Consider the following 17,199-nt stretch of genomic DNA (forward strand, 5'->3'; position numbering starts at 1 on the left):
TCACCCTCTGTCCCCAGAGTGGACAGGTGTCACCTGTATCCAAGCCATCCATCCCATCCACCCACTTGGGTTTGAAGGACAGCCAACTGAGAGGCCAAGGAACTAGAGGGCATGGGAGTTAGAGAAAAGAGGCAGTGGTCACACCCACTCAGATTGTGGTAACAGGATTTAAGGCTCCAAATTAAGAATCCAAACACTGCTTCCCTTTTTCATCTCCCCCTTGCCTACCCCCTACTGGACAGGAAAGGGATGGAACAGCAGGCTGCTCTTCAGACCATCACTGACATTAAAGAGCTCCTCCGCATGTTGCTCCCACAGGTGCCTCCACAATGGGTCACCAACAGCCTCCATATTTATAAAGAGATAATGACACAAGTCAGGGGTTCTTCATCAAAACTGGGCATCAGAACTGTATAAGTATTTATTGAAAAGGGCTGGTGCCTGGGCTCTGGTCCAATCCTACTAAACCAGAGTATCAGAAATACACCAAGGCAATTGCAGTTCGAAAAACTCCTACATAAGGAACTTTGCACTAGATCAACTCTTACTCATATTTATATTCCCAGGGCCCAGGACATAACAGGTGTTCCACTAATGTTTGTGATTGAAAACACCAATTGGACCACCTCTACAGAACTGGAGGGATGAGTAATAAGTCCCTAGGTAGGGCTTGAGGAGTAGACAAGATGTATTTCGTAAGCACTTAGACCCATAATATTTCCTAGTCCTTGGCTTATTTAAAAGCTGTCCTGACTTTGTGGACCACCTGTTCAGTGAAGCCCCTTGAACCATCCCAGGCCACAGTGTCTTTTCTTCTCCCCGATAGCCTGGAGTCCTGGGCACTAGGCACCATACCCTAGCACTCAGCACAGCTCTCTATCCAGCTCCCCAACCATCCTCTCCCAGAACCCTGCCCCTTCTTCTCCATGAGCTTCTCTCCCTCTCTACTATTCAATTCTAATGTCCCATGGGCCAAGACTGGTGAGGTAAGCCTCAAATCCAGGATGCTGCCAGCCCCTTCTGGCTCAGGGGTTCCCAAGCCCCTCACTGGTCCCATCACACTCAAAAACCGACACAGTAACAAAGCTAACATTTACTGAGCTCTTACTCTGTCCTAGGCTAGTATCTCACACTCACTGTTACTTACAATAACAACTACCCTATGAGACATTTAAAGGACAAGGACAGTGAGGCTAACAGTGTTTAAGTAACTGGCACAGGGTCACACAATTCAAAGGGTAATCTAGTCCACAGCCCACATTCAAGACCTCTCCACTAACCTAACCCCACCAAGCCATCCCATTACTGATCCACACACAGTAGGGTTGAAATCCAAAGTCCTTCCCTTGAGAAAGAAGCTCCCCACACTAAAACTATCAGGAAAATATCCCCCAGCCCTCCCACCCACCCCCATCAAGACATTTCTTGTGGAATTTATTTTCCCTCTACTTCCATATCACCAAGTAAAATTGCTCATGGAGAAATGCATCCTAATAATATAAAAGCATCATCGAGAGGCACATAAAACGTATGGAAAATCAGAAAAACAACCACTACATACTTTCTAAATTCATCAGAAAAAAATTTTTCAAGAATAATCACATTATAATGTGAGCTTACATGTTATTGAGTCTAACTCTTACCTGATACAAGAATTGCGTCCCCAATATCCCTGACAAGAGCCTCCACCATGGCCTTTGTTTCAATAATTCTAGTCCTCACCCTTCCATGAAGCAGTCTATGGTGCTATTGAAATTTTGTGTTGTTAGAAATATGCCTACCAATCTCATCCACCACTGATAAGAATGCAAAATAGTTCAACCCTATGGAGGGAAATTTGGTATATCTAGCAAAATTGCATATGTATTTGCCCTTTGACCCAGCAATTCCACTTCTAGGAATCTGTATCACAGATTAATATGCAAAAATATAAAAATATGTATTCGTTGTAGCATTTTGTTTTAATTTTTTTTTCAACGTTTATTTTATTTTTGGGACAGAGAGAGACAGAGCATGAACGGGGGAGGGGCAGAGAGAGAGGGAGACACAGAATCGGAAACAGGCTCCAGGCTCTGAGCCATCAGCCCAGAGCCTGACGCGGGGCTCAAACTCACGGACCGCGAGATCGTGACCTGGCTGAAGTCGGATGCTTAACCGACTGCGCCACCCAGGCGCCCCCGTTGTAGCATTTTTAATACTAGAAAAAGCCTGGAAATAATCCAATGTCCATCATAGGAAACTGATTGAATAAACCATAACATATGCACACAATGGACTATTATGAAGCAATTGACACATAGAGGGAGGGAAGTACACACTATAATGGAGTACACTATTAAGTGAAAAAAACAAGGTGGAGAATAGTGTGTATCATATACTATAATTTATCCAACAAATGGGGATACACCCATATACATATGTACATAAATATATATGTTGTGTGTTCACATATGGTTTTTCTTTTAGTGGAAAGATAAACCAAAGGCTTAGTAGAAACTTACAGAGAGCAAAAACAAAGTATTAGTAACAAGGAGAAGAGGAGGAAGTTGCCTATAGAAACAGGAAAGGGACAGAGACAGAACAAGACATTCTCTGACTATACCATGCTTTATAGATATGACTTTAGAACCATGTGAATATTTCATATGGTTAAATTAAAAAAGCAAACATCTGCTTCTGGCTAGATGGGAGTATCAAGGATCATATTTACTCTTTTACAAGAAACCAAAAGACAGTTAAAATATGAAATAAAAGTTCTCAAGACACAGGACATCAAGAAATGGAGGACAGTGATGCCTGAAGCACTGGAAATGAACAAGGTAAGTCTACAGCCATACCACCTTGAACGTGCCCAACTGTCTGGACATGAACAAGATAAGCCCTAGGACTGCCCCAGCTTGCTACCTCAAGAGAGCTTCCAGATTGCAGCACAGGGAAGAGAAACATGGGTGGAAACCAACAGACTTTCTGAGACTGAGTGAAAAGAAAGAGATGAGAGTCTGAGGAGACCAAAGTGACTAGAATTCAAGAAACAGAATTGTAAAAGAAGAGCGTTACACAGAAAAAGCGCTTCGGAGGTCCACAGAGACCCCCTTAGAGTATTCAGCTCCGTATTAATCAGTGCTTATGAAGAAACTTTTCAGTGTTGAGGAAAGAACCAGCCAGTAGGAACAGATATGAGTGCCTGGTGTGCAAAGGGGCTGGGAACAGTCTGTTCCCACCAGCATGTTAGGAAAGCCTCATGATTCATGGAGTACTGGGTAGAGTACAGAAAAGGGTCTTACCTCTCTGACAGGAAATTATTAGCCCTAGACTAAGCACTGCTCCAGTATCACCTAAAGATCACACACTGTTTCCAAGTAACTTAACCGTCCCAAAATAAAGCTCTAGAATAGTTATAGGAATAAGTAATATATACAGCACCTACAAGGTAAAATTCATGATGTCTGGCATCCAATCCAAAATTACAAGGCATATATAAAGAAGCAGAAATATATGACCTATAATGAGGGGGGCAGGGGAACCAACCAATTAAAACCAACCCAGAATTGAAACTGACATTATAATTAGCAGCAAGAACATTAAGACATTAAGTTATCATTTGTATTCCATATGTTCAAAAGTGAAGTAAAAAAATTGATTCTTCTAAAGATTCAAAGTTAACATCTAGAAATGAAAAGTACAATGTGTGAGATAAAAAATACTGAATGGGATTAATGTCAGATTAGATACTGCAGAAGAAAAAATTAGTCCACTTGAAAATGCAACAACAGAAACTACCCCAAATGAAACCCCTGGGAAAAAGAAATTTTTAGAAGAACAGCATAATGAGCTGTGGGAAAACTTCAAACAACCTAATAATATGTGTACTTGGAGTCCCCAAAGAGGAGAAGGGGAAGAAAAAATATTTGTAGAAATAATGGCTAGAAATTTTCAAAATTTGATGGAAACCACAAACATGCAGATCCAAGAAGCTCAATAAAACTAAGCACAAGAAACATGAATAAAACTGTAACAAAGCACATCATAATCAAAACTGCCCAAAAAGAGTGATATTCTATATAGCCATTTAATACACACATGTGAATATTTAAATGTCAAAATTTTTAATAATTTCATAAAGTCTTTGTAGCCACTCAGAAGGAAAAAAAGTGATAAAGGTAAAATATTAAAAGTAGCCAGAGAAGGGAGCCATATTATATAGAGAGGACCAAAGATAAGAGTGATTTCTCATCAGAAACAATGCAAAAACAAAAACAAACAAACAAACAAACAAAACAGTGGTTCAATATCATTACAGGACTGAAAGGGAAAAAAAACTTGTCGACCTAAATTCTATATTCTGCAAAAATCTCTCTCAAAAACCTAAAGCAAACTAAAGATATTCCAATATATACAGAAGTTGAAAGAATTAATCATCAGCAGACCCACACTACAAGAAATATTAAAGGAAGTCCTTTAGGCAGAAGGAAAGTGATACCAGATCTAAATATGGATATATACTATCAAATGAAAAGCATCAGGAATGGTTTAGTACATGAGTAATTATGTAAGATGTTTTTTTCTTATTCTTGAAAACTCTTTAAAAGATGATTAACTAAGGGTGCATGTCTGGCTCAGTCAGTTAAGCATCCAACTTCGACTCATGTCATGATCTCACAGTCTGTGAGTTCAAGCACCTCATCAGGCTCTGTGCTGACAGCTCAGAGCCTGAAGCCTGCTTCGGATTCTGTGTCTCCCTCTCTTTCTGCCCCTCCCCTGCCCACACACTCTCTCTCTCTCTCTCTCTCTCTCTCTCTCTCTCAAAAATAAATAAACATTTAAAAAAATTTTGTAAGATGATTAACTAAACAAAGATAATGACAATGTAGTAAAAGGTTTATACCATATGTAAAAATAAAATATATGACACCAATTGCACAAAGGTAAATTGGGGAAAGATGAAAGTATACTTGTATCAGTTTCCTATTGCTGCTATAAATGAAGTGCCACAAACTCAGAGGTTTAACACAACATGAATTTGCTGCCTCACAATTCTAAAGGTCAGAAGTCTAAACTCAGTCTCACTTAGCTAAAACCAAGGCTTCAGCAAGGTTTCATTCCTTTTGGAGATTCTGGAGGAGAATCTACTTTTTTGCCTTCTCTGGCTTCTAGAGGCCACCCACATCCTTTGGCTCATTTATGGCTTCTTCCTCAATGGCATCACTTTGACCTCTGTTGTCACACCTCCTGCTCTGACTCTGACCTGCTTCCTTCCCTTTATAAAGACCTTATGATTACATTGAGACCATCTGAATAATAATAATCTCCCCATCTAAAGGTCCTTAACTTAATCACATCAGCAAAATTCCTTTTGCCATGTCAGGTAGCATTTCTATGGTTCCAGGTCTGGATGTCTTTGTGGATGGCATTATTCTGTTTACTGGATACTGTTGTAGAGTTTTTATACTATTCATGAAGTAGTAAAATATCACCTGAAAGCAAACTGTAATTAAAGATGCAGACTACAAACATTAAGCAATCACCAAAATAACAAAACAAAGAGTTATTAAGCCAACAAAGGAAATAAAATGGAACCATAAAAAATTTAACCCCCAAAGGAAGAAAATGAGGGAAAAGGGAATAAACAGATGGATAAATAGGAAACACATAGCAAAATGATGGGTTTAAACCTAATTATAATAATAATCACATTAAATGTAAATAGTCTAAATACCTCAATTTTAAAAACACACAGTCAAATTGCATTTAAAAAGCAAGACACAACTATATGTGCCTACAAAAAATACCTACTTTTAATATCAAATCCAAATATGTAAAAGTAAAAGAATGGAGAAAGATACACAATGATAACATTAATCAAAAGAAAGCTGGAGTGGTTACATTAATGTCACAGGAAGCAGATTTCATAGTAAAGAATATTAGTAGAGATAAAGTTATTACATAATGATAATGGATCAATTTACCAAGAGGACATAACAATCTTAAATGTGTATGCCCTTAATAACACAGCTTCAAAACATATGAAGCAAGAACTAATAAAATTGTAAAGATAAATAGACAAATTCACAATTATAGTCAGAAATTTCAATTCTCTCTCTTGATAATTCATAGAAAAAATAAGTGGAAAAATTAGTAATGATGAAGATTTGAGCAATACTATCAACCAACTTGACTTAATTGATATTTCTAGAACATTCCAACCACCAACAAGAAAATACACATTCTTTTCCAGGCCAAAGAGAAAATTTATCCAAGATGGGCCATATTCTGAACCATATAAGTCTCAGTAAATTTTAAAGGATTCAAGTCATACAAAGTATTTCTGACTATATAGAATTAGAAACAAGTAACAGGCATACATTTGGAAAATCCCCCAAATGTTTGGAAATAACACACTCCTAAATAATCCATAGGTAAAAGAAGAACTCAAAAGACAAATTAGAAAATACTTGTATTTGAATGACAATGAAAATACAATACAAACATTGGTGAAATGAGGCTAAAACAGTACTTATATTTGGGGATAAACTATATTAGAAAACACCTATAGGAGAAAAAGAAGAGAAATCTCAAATCAATGACCTCAATTTCTACCTTAAGAAATAATAGAAGAAATAGAAGAGTAAATTAAATCCAAAGTAAGGAAAAGAAAGGAAAAATAAATATCAACACAGAAACCATAAAATAGGGGAAAAAAGGAAAAAATATTATATCACAAGCTATTTCTTTGATATCAATAAAATTTATAAGCCTCCAGGTAGACTGATCAGGTGAAAAAGAAAATTCAAATGGCCAATTAAAAAAATAGAAGAGAATATGTCACAAGATTCTACAGATATTAAAAGGATAATGCACCAATGTTATAAACAACTTTGTGCAACCAATTTTGACCAACTTAGCTGAAATGGAAAAATTCCTTGAAGGTACAAACTACCAAGATTCACTCAATATGAAATGAATAACCTGAGTATCTATTAAAGAAATCAAATTTGTAGTTAAAAATGTTCCTACAAAGAAATTGCCAGGCCCAGAGAAATTCACTGGTAAATGTTACAAAACATTTAAGGAAAAAAATACCAATTCTGCATAAACTCTTCCAGAAAACTGAAAAGGAAGGAATACTTCCCAACTCATTATAAGAGGCCATCCTCACCCTGAGACCAAACCAGACACAAACACAAGGAAAGAAAACTATAGACAAATATTGCTCATAAACATGGATGTAAAACCTCTAATAAAACTTTAGCAAAGTGAATCTGATGATATATAAAAAGGATTGGGGCGCCTGGGTGGCGCAGTCGGTTAAGCGTCCGACTTCAGCCAGGTCACGATCTCGCGGTCCGTGAGTTCGAGCCCCGCGTCGGGCTCTGGGCTGATGGCTCGGAGCCTGGAGCCTGTTTCCGATTCTGTGTCTCCCTCTCTCTCTGCCCCTCCCCCGTTCATGCTCTGTCTCTCTCTGTCCCAAAAATAAATAAACGTTGAAAAAAAAAAAATTAAAAAGGATAATATATCATGACAAAGTGGGATTTATCCTCAGAATGCAATGTTAGCTTAACATTCAAATATCAATCAATGTAACTCCTCATGTTAACAAACCACAAAAGAAAAATCACATGATCATCTCAATAGACTCAGAAAAATCAGCTAATAAAATCCAACATCAGTTCCTGATTTAAAATTCTCAAACTAGAAGGAAGTTGCTAATAAAAATCAACTACAAAATGCCCACAGCTAACATCATATTTAAAAATGAAAAAAATCGGAGCGCCTGGGTGGCGCAGTCGGTTAAGCGTCCGACTTCAGCCAGGTCACGATCTCGCGGTCCATGAGTTCGAGCCCCACGTCAGGCTCTGGGCTGATGGCTCAGAGCCTGGAGTCTGTTTCCGATTCTGTGTCTCCCTCTCTCTCTGCCCCTCCCCCGTTCATGCTCTGTGTCTCTCTGTCCCAAAAATAAATAAACGTTGAAAAAAAAAAATGAAAAAAAAAATGAAAAAAATGAATGTTTTTTCCTTAAGATCAGGAATATCATAAGGATGTCCACTCTAACCACTTTTTCTTAATATTTCAGTGGCCATTCTACTCAGTGCAACAGATGAGTAAAATAAATAAAAGTCATCCATACTGACAAGAAAAGTTGGGACACCTGGGTGGCTTAGTCAGTTAAGCACCCAACTCTTGGCTGTGGCCCAGGTCATTATCTCACTGTTTGTGAGGTTGAGCCCTGTATTGGGCTCTGCACTAACAGCGTAAAGCCTGCTTAGGAGTCTCTCTCCCTCTCTCTCTGACCCTCTCCCGCGCTCTCTCTCTCTCCCCTTCTCTCTCAAAATAAATAAATAAACTTAAAAAAAAAAGGAAAGAAAAGTTTTCTTTTTCACTAACAACAATCAACTGTAGAAAATGCTGAAATGCTGTAGCATCTACAGAAAGCTATTAGAATAAATGAGTAAAACAAAGTTTGAGGATACGGAATGAAGATACATATTTCTGTATTTCTGTAAACTAATGACGAATAATCAGAAACTAAATTTTTAAAAACCCATTTACAATAGTATCAAAAATGTTAAGTACTTAGAGATAAATTTGAAAAAAGTATGAAATATCTGTACACAAAAAACTAAAAATCATCAATGGGAAAAATTAAAGATAACAAATGGAGAGATATTATATTCAGGGATTGGAAGACTCAGTATTGAGAGTTGTTAATTTTCCACAAAATTGATCCATAGATTCCACATAATCCCAATCAAAATCCCAGCAGAGTTTTTGTAAAACTGGACAGACTATAAAATTCATATGGAAATGCAAAGGACTAAAATAGCCAAAATAACTTAGAAAAAGAAAAACAGATTAGAGGACTAACACTACTTGATTTCAAAATGCACTGCAAAAATACAAGAATCAAGACAGTATGATATTAGTGTGAAAACAGATAAACCCATGAAACAAAATTGAACATCCAGAAATAGAACTACATACATGGGAACATTTAATTTTTGACAAAGGTACAAAAGCAATTCAGTTGAGAAAGGCTAATCTTTTCAACAAATTATGCTGGAACAATTGGATTTCTATCTGCAAAAATATAAACTTTAATCTGTACCTCAAACCATATTTTAAAATTAATTCAAAATGGATCATAGACCTAAGTATAAAACCTATAATTATTAAACTTCTAGGAAAAAAAAATACATTACTTGACATTGGATTAAGCAACAATTTCTTACATACAACAACAAAATCTCAATTCATTAAATAACAAATTGATAAATTGGACTTAATCAAAATATAAAATGATAAAATGTCTGCTCTTTGAAAGACACTATTAAGATAATGAAATAGGGGCACCAGGGTGGCTCAGTCAGTTAAGTGTCAGACTCTCGATTTCAGCTCAGGTCATGATCTCATGGTTTGTGAGTTCAAGCCCCTCATTGGGCTCTGCACTGACAGCATGGAGCCTGCTTTGTATTGTCTCTCCCTCTCTATCCCTCCCCAACTCTTGCTCTCTGTCACTCTCTCTCAAAATAAATACACTTAAAAAAAAAAGATAATGAAAATATAAGACAAAAACTGGGAGAAAATATTTGCAAAGTATATATCAAATAAACATCTTGAATCTAGAATATATAAAGGACTATCAAAATTTAACAATACAAAAACAATTCCCCTAGTCAATCAAAATCATTCATATGAAGAACCAGGAAAATCTCAATTTGAATGAGTAAAAAAGACAATAAATATCAATGCAAATATTAGAATTATCTGACAAGGATTTTGAAGGAGGCATCATAAACATGTTTCAACAAATAATCACAAATACTTGGAAAAATGAAAAAATACAGGGGCGCCTGGGTGGCGCAGTCGGTTAAGCGTCCGAGTTCAGCCAGGTCACGATCTTGCGGTCCGTGAGTTCGAGCCCCGCGTCGGGCTCTGGGCTGATGGCTCAGAGCCTGGAGCCTGTTTCCGATTCTGTGTCTCCCTCTCTCTCTGCCCCTCCCCCGTTCATGCTTTGTCTCTCTCTGTCCCAGAAATAAATAAACGTTGAAAAAAAAATTTTTTTTTTAAAATTAAAAAGAAATGAAAAAATACAAAGTCTCAGCAAGGAAATGGAAGATATAAAGAAGAACCAAACAGAAATTGTAAAAGTTAAAAACACAATAAAACAACACAACAAATGCAGAGAATAGAAGAAAGAAGTAGTGAACTGGAAGAGAGAAAAATAAAAATAACCCAATCTGAGCAACAGAGAGAAAAAACAAAAACAAAAACAAACAAACAGAAAGACCCAGAGCCTGAGGGACTTATGGGCTATAGCAAAAAATCTAAAATTTGTGTTAGTAGAGTCCCAGAAGGATAAGGGAAAGAGAGTGGGGCTGAACATGTATTCAAAAAAATAATAGCTGAAATTTTCCTAAATTTGGCAAAAGATATAAACCTACAGATTCCAGAAGCTGAGTGAATTCCAAAACAGGTAAACCCAAACAAATCCACACCAAAACATATCAAAATCAGATTTTTGAAAACTAAAGACAAAAAAAAGTCTTGAAAGTAGTGAGACAGAAATGACACCTCACTTACGAATGTTTATTTTTGAGAGAGAGACAGCAAGCAAGGAAGGGGCAGAGAGACAGTAGGATGGAGGACCTGAAGCAGGCTCTGTGCTGACAGCAGTAAGCCTGATTTGGGACTCAAACTCATGAACCACAAGATCATGACCTGAACCAAAGTCAGATGCTCAACCAATTGAACCACTCAGGTTCCCCAACACCTCACTTATAAAAGAAAAGAATGACAGCAAATGTCTCCTCACAAACCTCATCACACACCAAAAAGAGATGCAAAACATTTTTCAATTGCTAAAATAAAAGGATTTATCAACCCAGAACTTTATATCCAGCAAAAATATCCTTTAGGAATGAAGGAAAAAATCTAGGCATTCCCAGAAGAAAGAAAACTTGTGAGAAGTTGTTACCAGTAGACCTACTTACTTTAAAAGAATGGCTAAAGAAATACTTAATCAGAAAGAAATTATAAAAGAAGGCATCTTGGAACATCAAGAGGGAAAAAGGAACAATTAAAGAGTAAAAATATGAGTAAATATAATAGACACTTAAGTTTTCTAAGTTAATAGTTTGATAGTTGAAGCAAAAAAATTTTTTTTATTTCAGGGTTTTTTTTTTTAATTCTAGTTAGTTAACCTGTAGTATAATATTCGTTTCAGGAGTGAAGCAAAAATTATAATACTGTCTGAGATGGTTTTTCAATGTGTGCAGAGGAAATGTTTAAGACATTGTGTTATACATGGGGGAGGGTAAAGGTATTGAAATAATGAGAGGGGCTGGTGAGTATGATTATAAGGGGGTAGTATGAGGGAGATCTTTGTGGTGATGGAATAGTTTTATATCTTTTTTTTTAATTTTTTTTTCAACGTTTTTAATTTATTTTTGGGACAGAGAGAGACAGAGCATGAACGGGGGAGGGGCAGAGAGAGAGGGAGACACAGAATCGGAAACAGGCTCCAGGCTCCGAGCCATCAGCCCAGAGCCTGACGCGGGGCTCGAACTCACGGATCGCGAGATCATGACCTGGCTGAAGTCGGACGCTTAACCGACTGCGCCACCCAGGCGCCCCGGAATAGTTTTATATCTTGATTATAGTGGTGGTTCCACAAATCTATATGTGATAAAATGGCATAGAACTACACACACACATTTTACCAATGTCAACTTTCTGGTTTCCAGATTGTGCTATGATTACATAAGATGTATCCACTGGGAGAAATTGGGTGGAGGATTTGGGGGATTCCTCTGTACTATGTGTGCAATTTCCTGTGGATCTGTAATTATTTCAAAATAAAAACTAATTTTAAAAATACAAACAAATTATATGAAATTTGAAAAAAATAATACCTAATAAGTGAAAGCAAAATGAAACAAATCCAACTGTGTATTCAGTTAGTGGCACAACCACTCAGAGGAAGTATTTCAAGTGACCTTAAAACACAGTAATTTCACTCTACATCCTTAATAGGCAATGCCCTAAGGACAAAAAGAATTGCAAAAAAATAAAAGAAGAAGAAGAAGAAGAAAAACCTTAAATATGTTCAGTAATTGTATCATTGGAAGTCTAATTTTATTTGATACTCATATGTATGTAGGGGGCAGGGGGAAGCAAATAAATAATTATGTCAGCATCACTAAGAGCCAGGATTTTTTTAGAGTTGGAGAAAGGAGAGACAATTAAGACAGTTTCAGAAAAACTGTGTAAAATTGAATTGAATGGGAAATATAAGTTCATAATGTATTTTCTCTTAAAAAAAATAAATCATATTTCTTAGATCCACTCACTGAAAAGTCCTAGAAACAAAAACCAACCCAGGAACAATAAGCACCATCAGATTATGGTCTTCAAATAACATTTCCTACAAAAAGACAACAGGATTTCTTATAGAAATAGCTAATTCCAGGTCTGGGCAGGAAATGTACAAAATAAGCCTAAAACTTTTGTCTTAATATTGGGATACCAAGGAAGCCATCAGAAACTACTGGGGTTCTTTCAGAACACCAGCACTGGCCCAAACCCCTATGGGCCAAAGATGGGACAATTTAAGCATCAATAAGAATAATAGCTCCAATGGGTTAAAATGTATCCATGGTGTTTAAATCTGTGAAATCATGATGGCACTCAACAAAATAGTAACTTTATTAATCACTTTTGGTAAATATTAGGGAACCAACTCTTTATTTTGAAAACTGGTGAATACATTATTTACAATAGTCAAATTACGGAAGCAGCCCAAGGGTCCATCGGTAGGTGAATGAGTACAGATGTTGTGGTATATATACACAATGGAATATTATTCAGCCATAAAAAAGAATGAAATCTTCCCATTTGCAACAACATGGATAGAGCTGGAGAGTATAACACCAAGCAAAATAAGTTAGTCAGAGAAAGACAAATATCATATGATCTCACTCATGTGAAATTTAAGAAATAAAGCAAACAAACAAAGAAAAAGAGAGAAAGAGAGACAGAAACCAAAAAACAGAGTCTCAACTATAGAGAACAAACTGATGGTTAGCAAAGGGGAGGTTGGGTGGAAGGGAGAGGGGTGAAATAAGGGATGGAGATTAGAGTATGCTTATACTGATGAAAAATAAAATAAAATAAACTGATAAATAAAGGGGCAAAATTATTTATCCTGCCTGTCATATGTGAACTATACCTCACAATAACCAAAATTTTAATGAGGAGATATTTCACTTTATAGAGGTTACAGAGCTAATAAATGAAAAATTAGTGACAGCCTTGAATTAAATGTCACGTTGTTTGCAGCCCTTAACAGAATAAAGGATCTAGGCAACTACCATCAAGGGCTGCTAACATCAATAAAAGAGAGGTAACTTGGGGCGCCTGGGTGACTCAGTCGCTTAGGCATCGGACTTCAGCTCAGGTCATGATCTCACGGTTCGTGAGTTCGAGCCCCGCGTCGGGCTCTGTGCTGACAGCTCAGAGCCTGGAGCCTGCTTCGGATTCTGTATCTCCCTTTCTCTCTGCCCCTCCCCTGCGCTCTCTCTCTCTCTCTCTCTCTCTCTCTCTCTCAAAAAGAAATAAACATTTAAAAAAAATTTTTTTAATAGAAGAGAGATAACCAGATACCAAGAGCCTCCTGATGGAAATAACACACCACCACCTAGGAGTTGTTCTTGCCCCAAAAAAGCTGAACTGAATCTGCTCAGGTCTCTAGTCTTAACAACCAATTCCCAAGAATAACACCATGGGATGCAACAGAAAATCTGGACTCTGGAAACCCTACAGCGCAAACAACTCAGTTTCTTCCATAAACAACATGCAAGGGGGAGAGAAAGAGAGACAGACAGACAAACACACGCCAAGACCTACAGATTTAAAGAGACTTAAGAAATACCTCAGCCAATTGCAACATAGGATTCCTCTTTGGATTCTGATTTCAACTACCGGGGAGAAATAAATGTTGAACCAATATGTGATTCTGTTAAGGTCTAATTGCTACCTTGGAGCTTTGATAGCCATCGTGGGCATGTCTGCTTATGTCCTTACCATTTAGAGATACACACTGAAAAATTTACAGATGAAATAACATGTTGCCTTGGATTTGCTTCCAAATAACCTAGGGTCAAGTAGGAAAGTGGGAGGTGAGTATAAATGAAACAAGACTGGCCATGAGTTGATCATTGTTGACACTGGGTGATAAATACATGGACATTCATTTTACTATTCTTTCCACTTTTGTACGGGTTTGAAATTTTTCATCATAAAAACTTTCTAAAATAGACCCATAGAGAGCCAGAAAACTGCATTCCTTTGGTTGCCTCCCTAATCTCCACCTGTTGGTCTTTATGGTGTTCTCTGGAGCCTAGAAGACTAGCGTCATGATAATAATAGTAGGAATATCAACGATAATAGCCAGCATTTTGGGAGCACATAGTTACTAGGTGCTGACTCATACATTTTTTCTGCATATTTCCATGCAATCCTGACAAATTTCTAAAGTGAAAACTATTATTACTCCCATTTCGCAGGTGAGGAACCTGAGGGAGAGATCTTGGTTTGATGATAAAGCCAAGCCTCCAACCCAGATCTGACTACAGATTTCCAGCTAATAACCACTGAACTACAGAAAGGGCAAAGGATGAGGTGGATGCCATGCCCTCAACCTTCCCTTTTGGGGGCTAAATCCTGAGTTCTTTCACTCTGTCCCCCTCCCCCCCACCCCTGCCAAAAAGGCTCCATTGCCCCTTCCCTCCATCATCCTTGGGACATGTGCCGAGAGCTATAAATCAGTGGAGTTTCATGAGAGTTTCCCAGCCTGCTGTACAGCTTGCCCTTCCCCAGCATCACTGCGGAGATTCCCAATGGCTGGTCTTCCCTCCCTCCAGACTGGAAGCCAGAACATGTCCAGGGTGGCGTGGCTTACCTGGGCCACGGTGCCTCTTCTCCATCCAGATGTAGCAGTTGTTCTGGGCCACACCGGTCTGCGAGTCCAGGAAAGGGAGACGCACGCTGCGCTCTGCGCACAGCCTCGAGTTATAGCTTCGGCAGTGCTCGATGGCCTCCTTGTAGAACTGGTCCCCGAGTCTATCAGCAGGGGAGAGAGACGGAGGAGGAATGAGACCAGGGAAAACAGAAACACACCCAGAGGATAAGTGATGGTACCCACCTACCTCCCTGGGAAGATTTTGCGTATCTGGAGACCAACGCAATGAGTACCAAGGGAGGGGAGGAATCCAACTTGGTGTCAGGTCTCAACCAGGTTCTATTTCCCATGCCAAAATCACCAGGGAATTTAGAATCCCCTATAACCAAGAGCCTAGGGCCCCTAGATAAACCACTAGTAAAAGTAACAAGTTCCCAGTCCAGGAAGCATGAGGTCCCACCTCTAGAGGTGGTTCTAGAACAATCTTCTACATGAGATCTACCAGGACCTCAGGCTTCTAGAGCCCCCTTATTAAGATCCTACATTAACCACACTTTGTTCTCAGTAACTGCCAGCAAAGGCACTCTAGAGTGAACCCAAACCCCAAAGCATGGATGCAAGATTTCCATTGCAACCAGAGAGAAACACCCCACATAAACACAGACTAGCAGGACAGAGGAAATATCCCATAAAAGTAAAGCTATCATGGGGAAAGGAGGCGAAAAGGGGCACGAACCAGTCTTTTAAAACCACACACTGAAAAAATAACTTCTGGGGCGCCTGAGTGGTTCAGTCGGATAGACGTCCGACTTCAGCTCAGGTCATGATCTCATGTTCCGTAAGTTCGAGCCCCGCAACAGGCTCTGTGCTGACAGCTTGGAGCCTGAAGCCTCCTTCAGATTCTGTGTCTCCCTCTCTCTCTTCCCCTCCCATGCTCACTCTCTGTCTCTCTCATTCTTAAAAATAAATAAACATAAAAATTTTTTAAAAAATAAATAATAAAGAAAATAAAAAATAAAGAAAATAAAAATAGAAAAATAAAGAAAAAATAACTTCCTAACTGAAAGTAAAGGAAGGATGTATAATAGTTGCATTTTGAAGTCAAGATAATTCAATCCCTGAAATCTAAAACACAAAGACAAAGACCTTTCTGGTTTGTTGGAGTGGTGATCTAAGCCCAGCAAATTTTATGTTACTGAATCTTTAGTATCCTTGGACATGTGGTGATGCTGCTAATTTTAAGATAATACCCTTTTCAAAGACAAAAAATATAACATTGGTAAAACCGATCAAATATTAAAAAAAAAAAATCAGTGAGATCAAATACCTACCAAATCAAAGACAGGCACATGTGGGAGGTTAATAAATGGCTCAAGGAAATACAAATGTAATAACATAACCTTGCCAGGTAGACTTGTACTTCTTTGTGGGCAGGGGACGGAAAGGCAGGAAGGGGGGAGCCAGAGGGATTACAGGGCCAGAAGGGAGAACCAGGTAGCTCATTTTGAAGCAACATTATGAATGTCCCTTTGTTTTGGTTCTGCATAGATTTGAAGAGGCCAAAATCGGGGTGAGAAAGTCTCTAAGTTGAGAATAGTATATTTCTTAACAAAAATATTTAGAGGACTAAAGAAAGCAAAATTTTAGAGGGATTTTTCTATAGTGTTTTTTTAAAAAGTCAGTGGGTCAGGGTCCACCAAGAGTTTAAAGCAAATTTCTTATTCTGGGAAGATACAACCATTGAAGCTTCTGAGGCATCTCTTGGAAATTACTTATTTGACATCACTCCTAAAAAAAAAAAAAAAAAAAAAAGTCCCCTTGCTCCTTTTCCCCCTCTGAACATCTTCAGTTTCACAAGGAAGGCATAATGTGCTCAGAAAGTATCCCAGCAGTTGCAAAACCAAACTGTAATCAAATTATAATAGCCACACAGCTGGAAATGAATGGGGGGGGGGGTGGAAGCCCATTAAAATGCTATAAAACAGAACATGAGCTGATGTAATCAAAGATGGTAACAAGGATCATGAGATTGATCAAAAATAAAGAACCATTTCCTACAAAGCGTTCACATCTGTGTCCCACCAGCTTAAATGCCTCCACTGCTAAGGCGACATAGTCCAGTGTGCCAGAACTTTCACAGGCAGCTCAGCCCAGGTAAGATGACACACAGCCTGTCCAGAGTGTCCTAGACGCTCCAGCTTCTTCATGAAACAGCAACCAACCAACCAGTGGATGAGCACCAG

At 38.2% G+C, this 17,199-nt stretch overlaps 1 protein-coding gene across 8 annotated transcripts in view; it reads right to left on the reverse strand.

Moving 5' to 3' along the window:
* Window positions 1-17,199, reverse strand: part of DPF3 (double PHD fingers 3) — a 307,348-nt gene that overhangs the window by 142,213 nt on the left and 147,936 nt on the right. For all 8 annotated transcript variants that reach the window (XM_045060175.1, XM_011283320.3, XM_045060176.1 and 5 more), the window contains exon 2: window positions 14,957-15,117. In XM_045060175.1, coding sequence (XP_044916110.1) covers window positions 14,957-14,981 — 25 coding nt within the window. In that variant the 5' untranslated portion in view covers window positions 14,982-15,117. The remainder of the gene's footprint in view (window positions 1-14,956; window positions 15,118-17,199) is intronic.

Source organism: Felis catus, chromosome B3 (genome assembly GCF_018350175.1).
Source record: "Felis catus isolate Fca126 chromosome B3, F.catus_Fca126_mat1.0, whole genome shotgun sequence".
NCBI lineage: Eukaryota > Metazoa > Chordata > Mammalia > Carnivora > Felidae > Felis > Felis catus.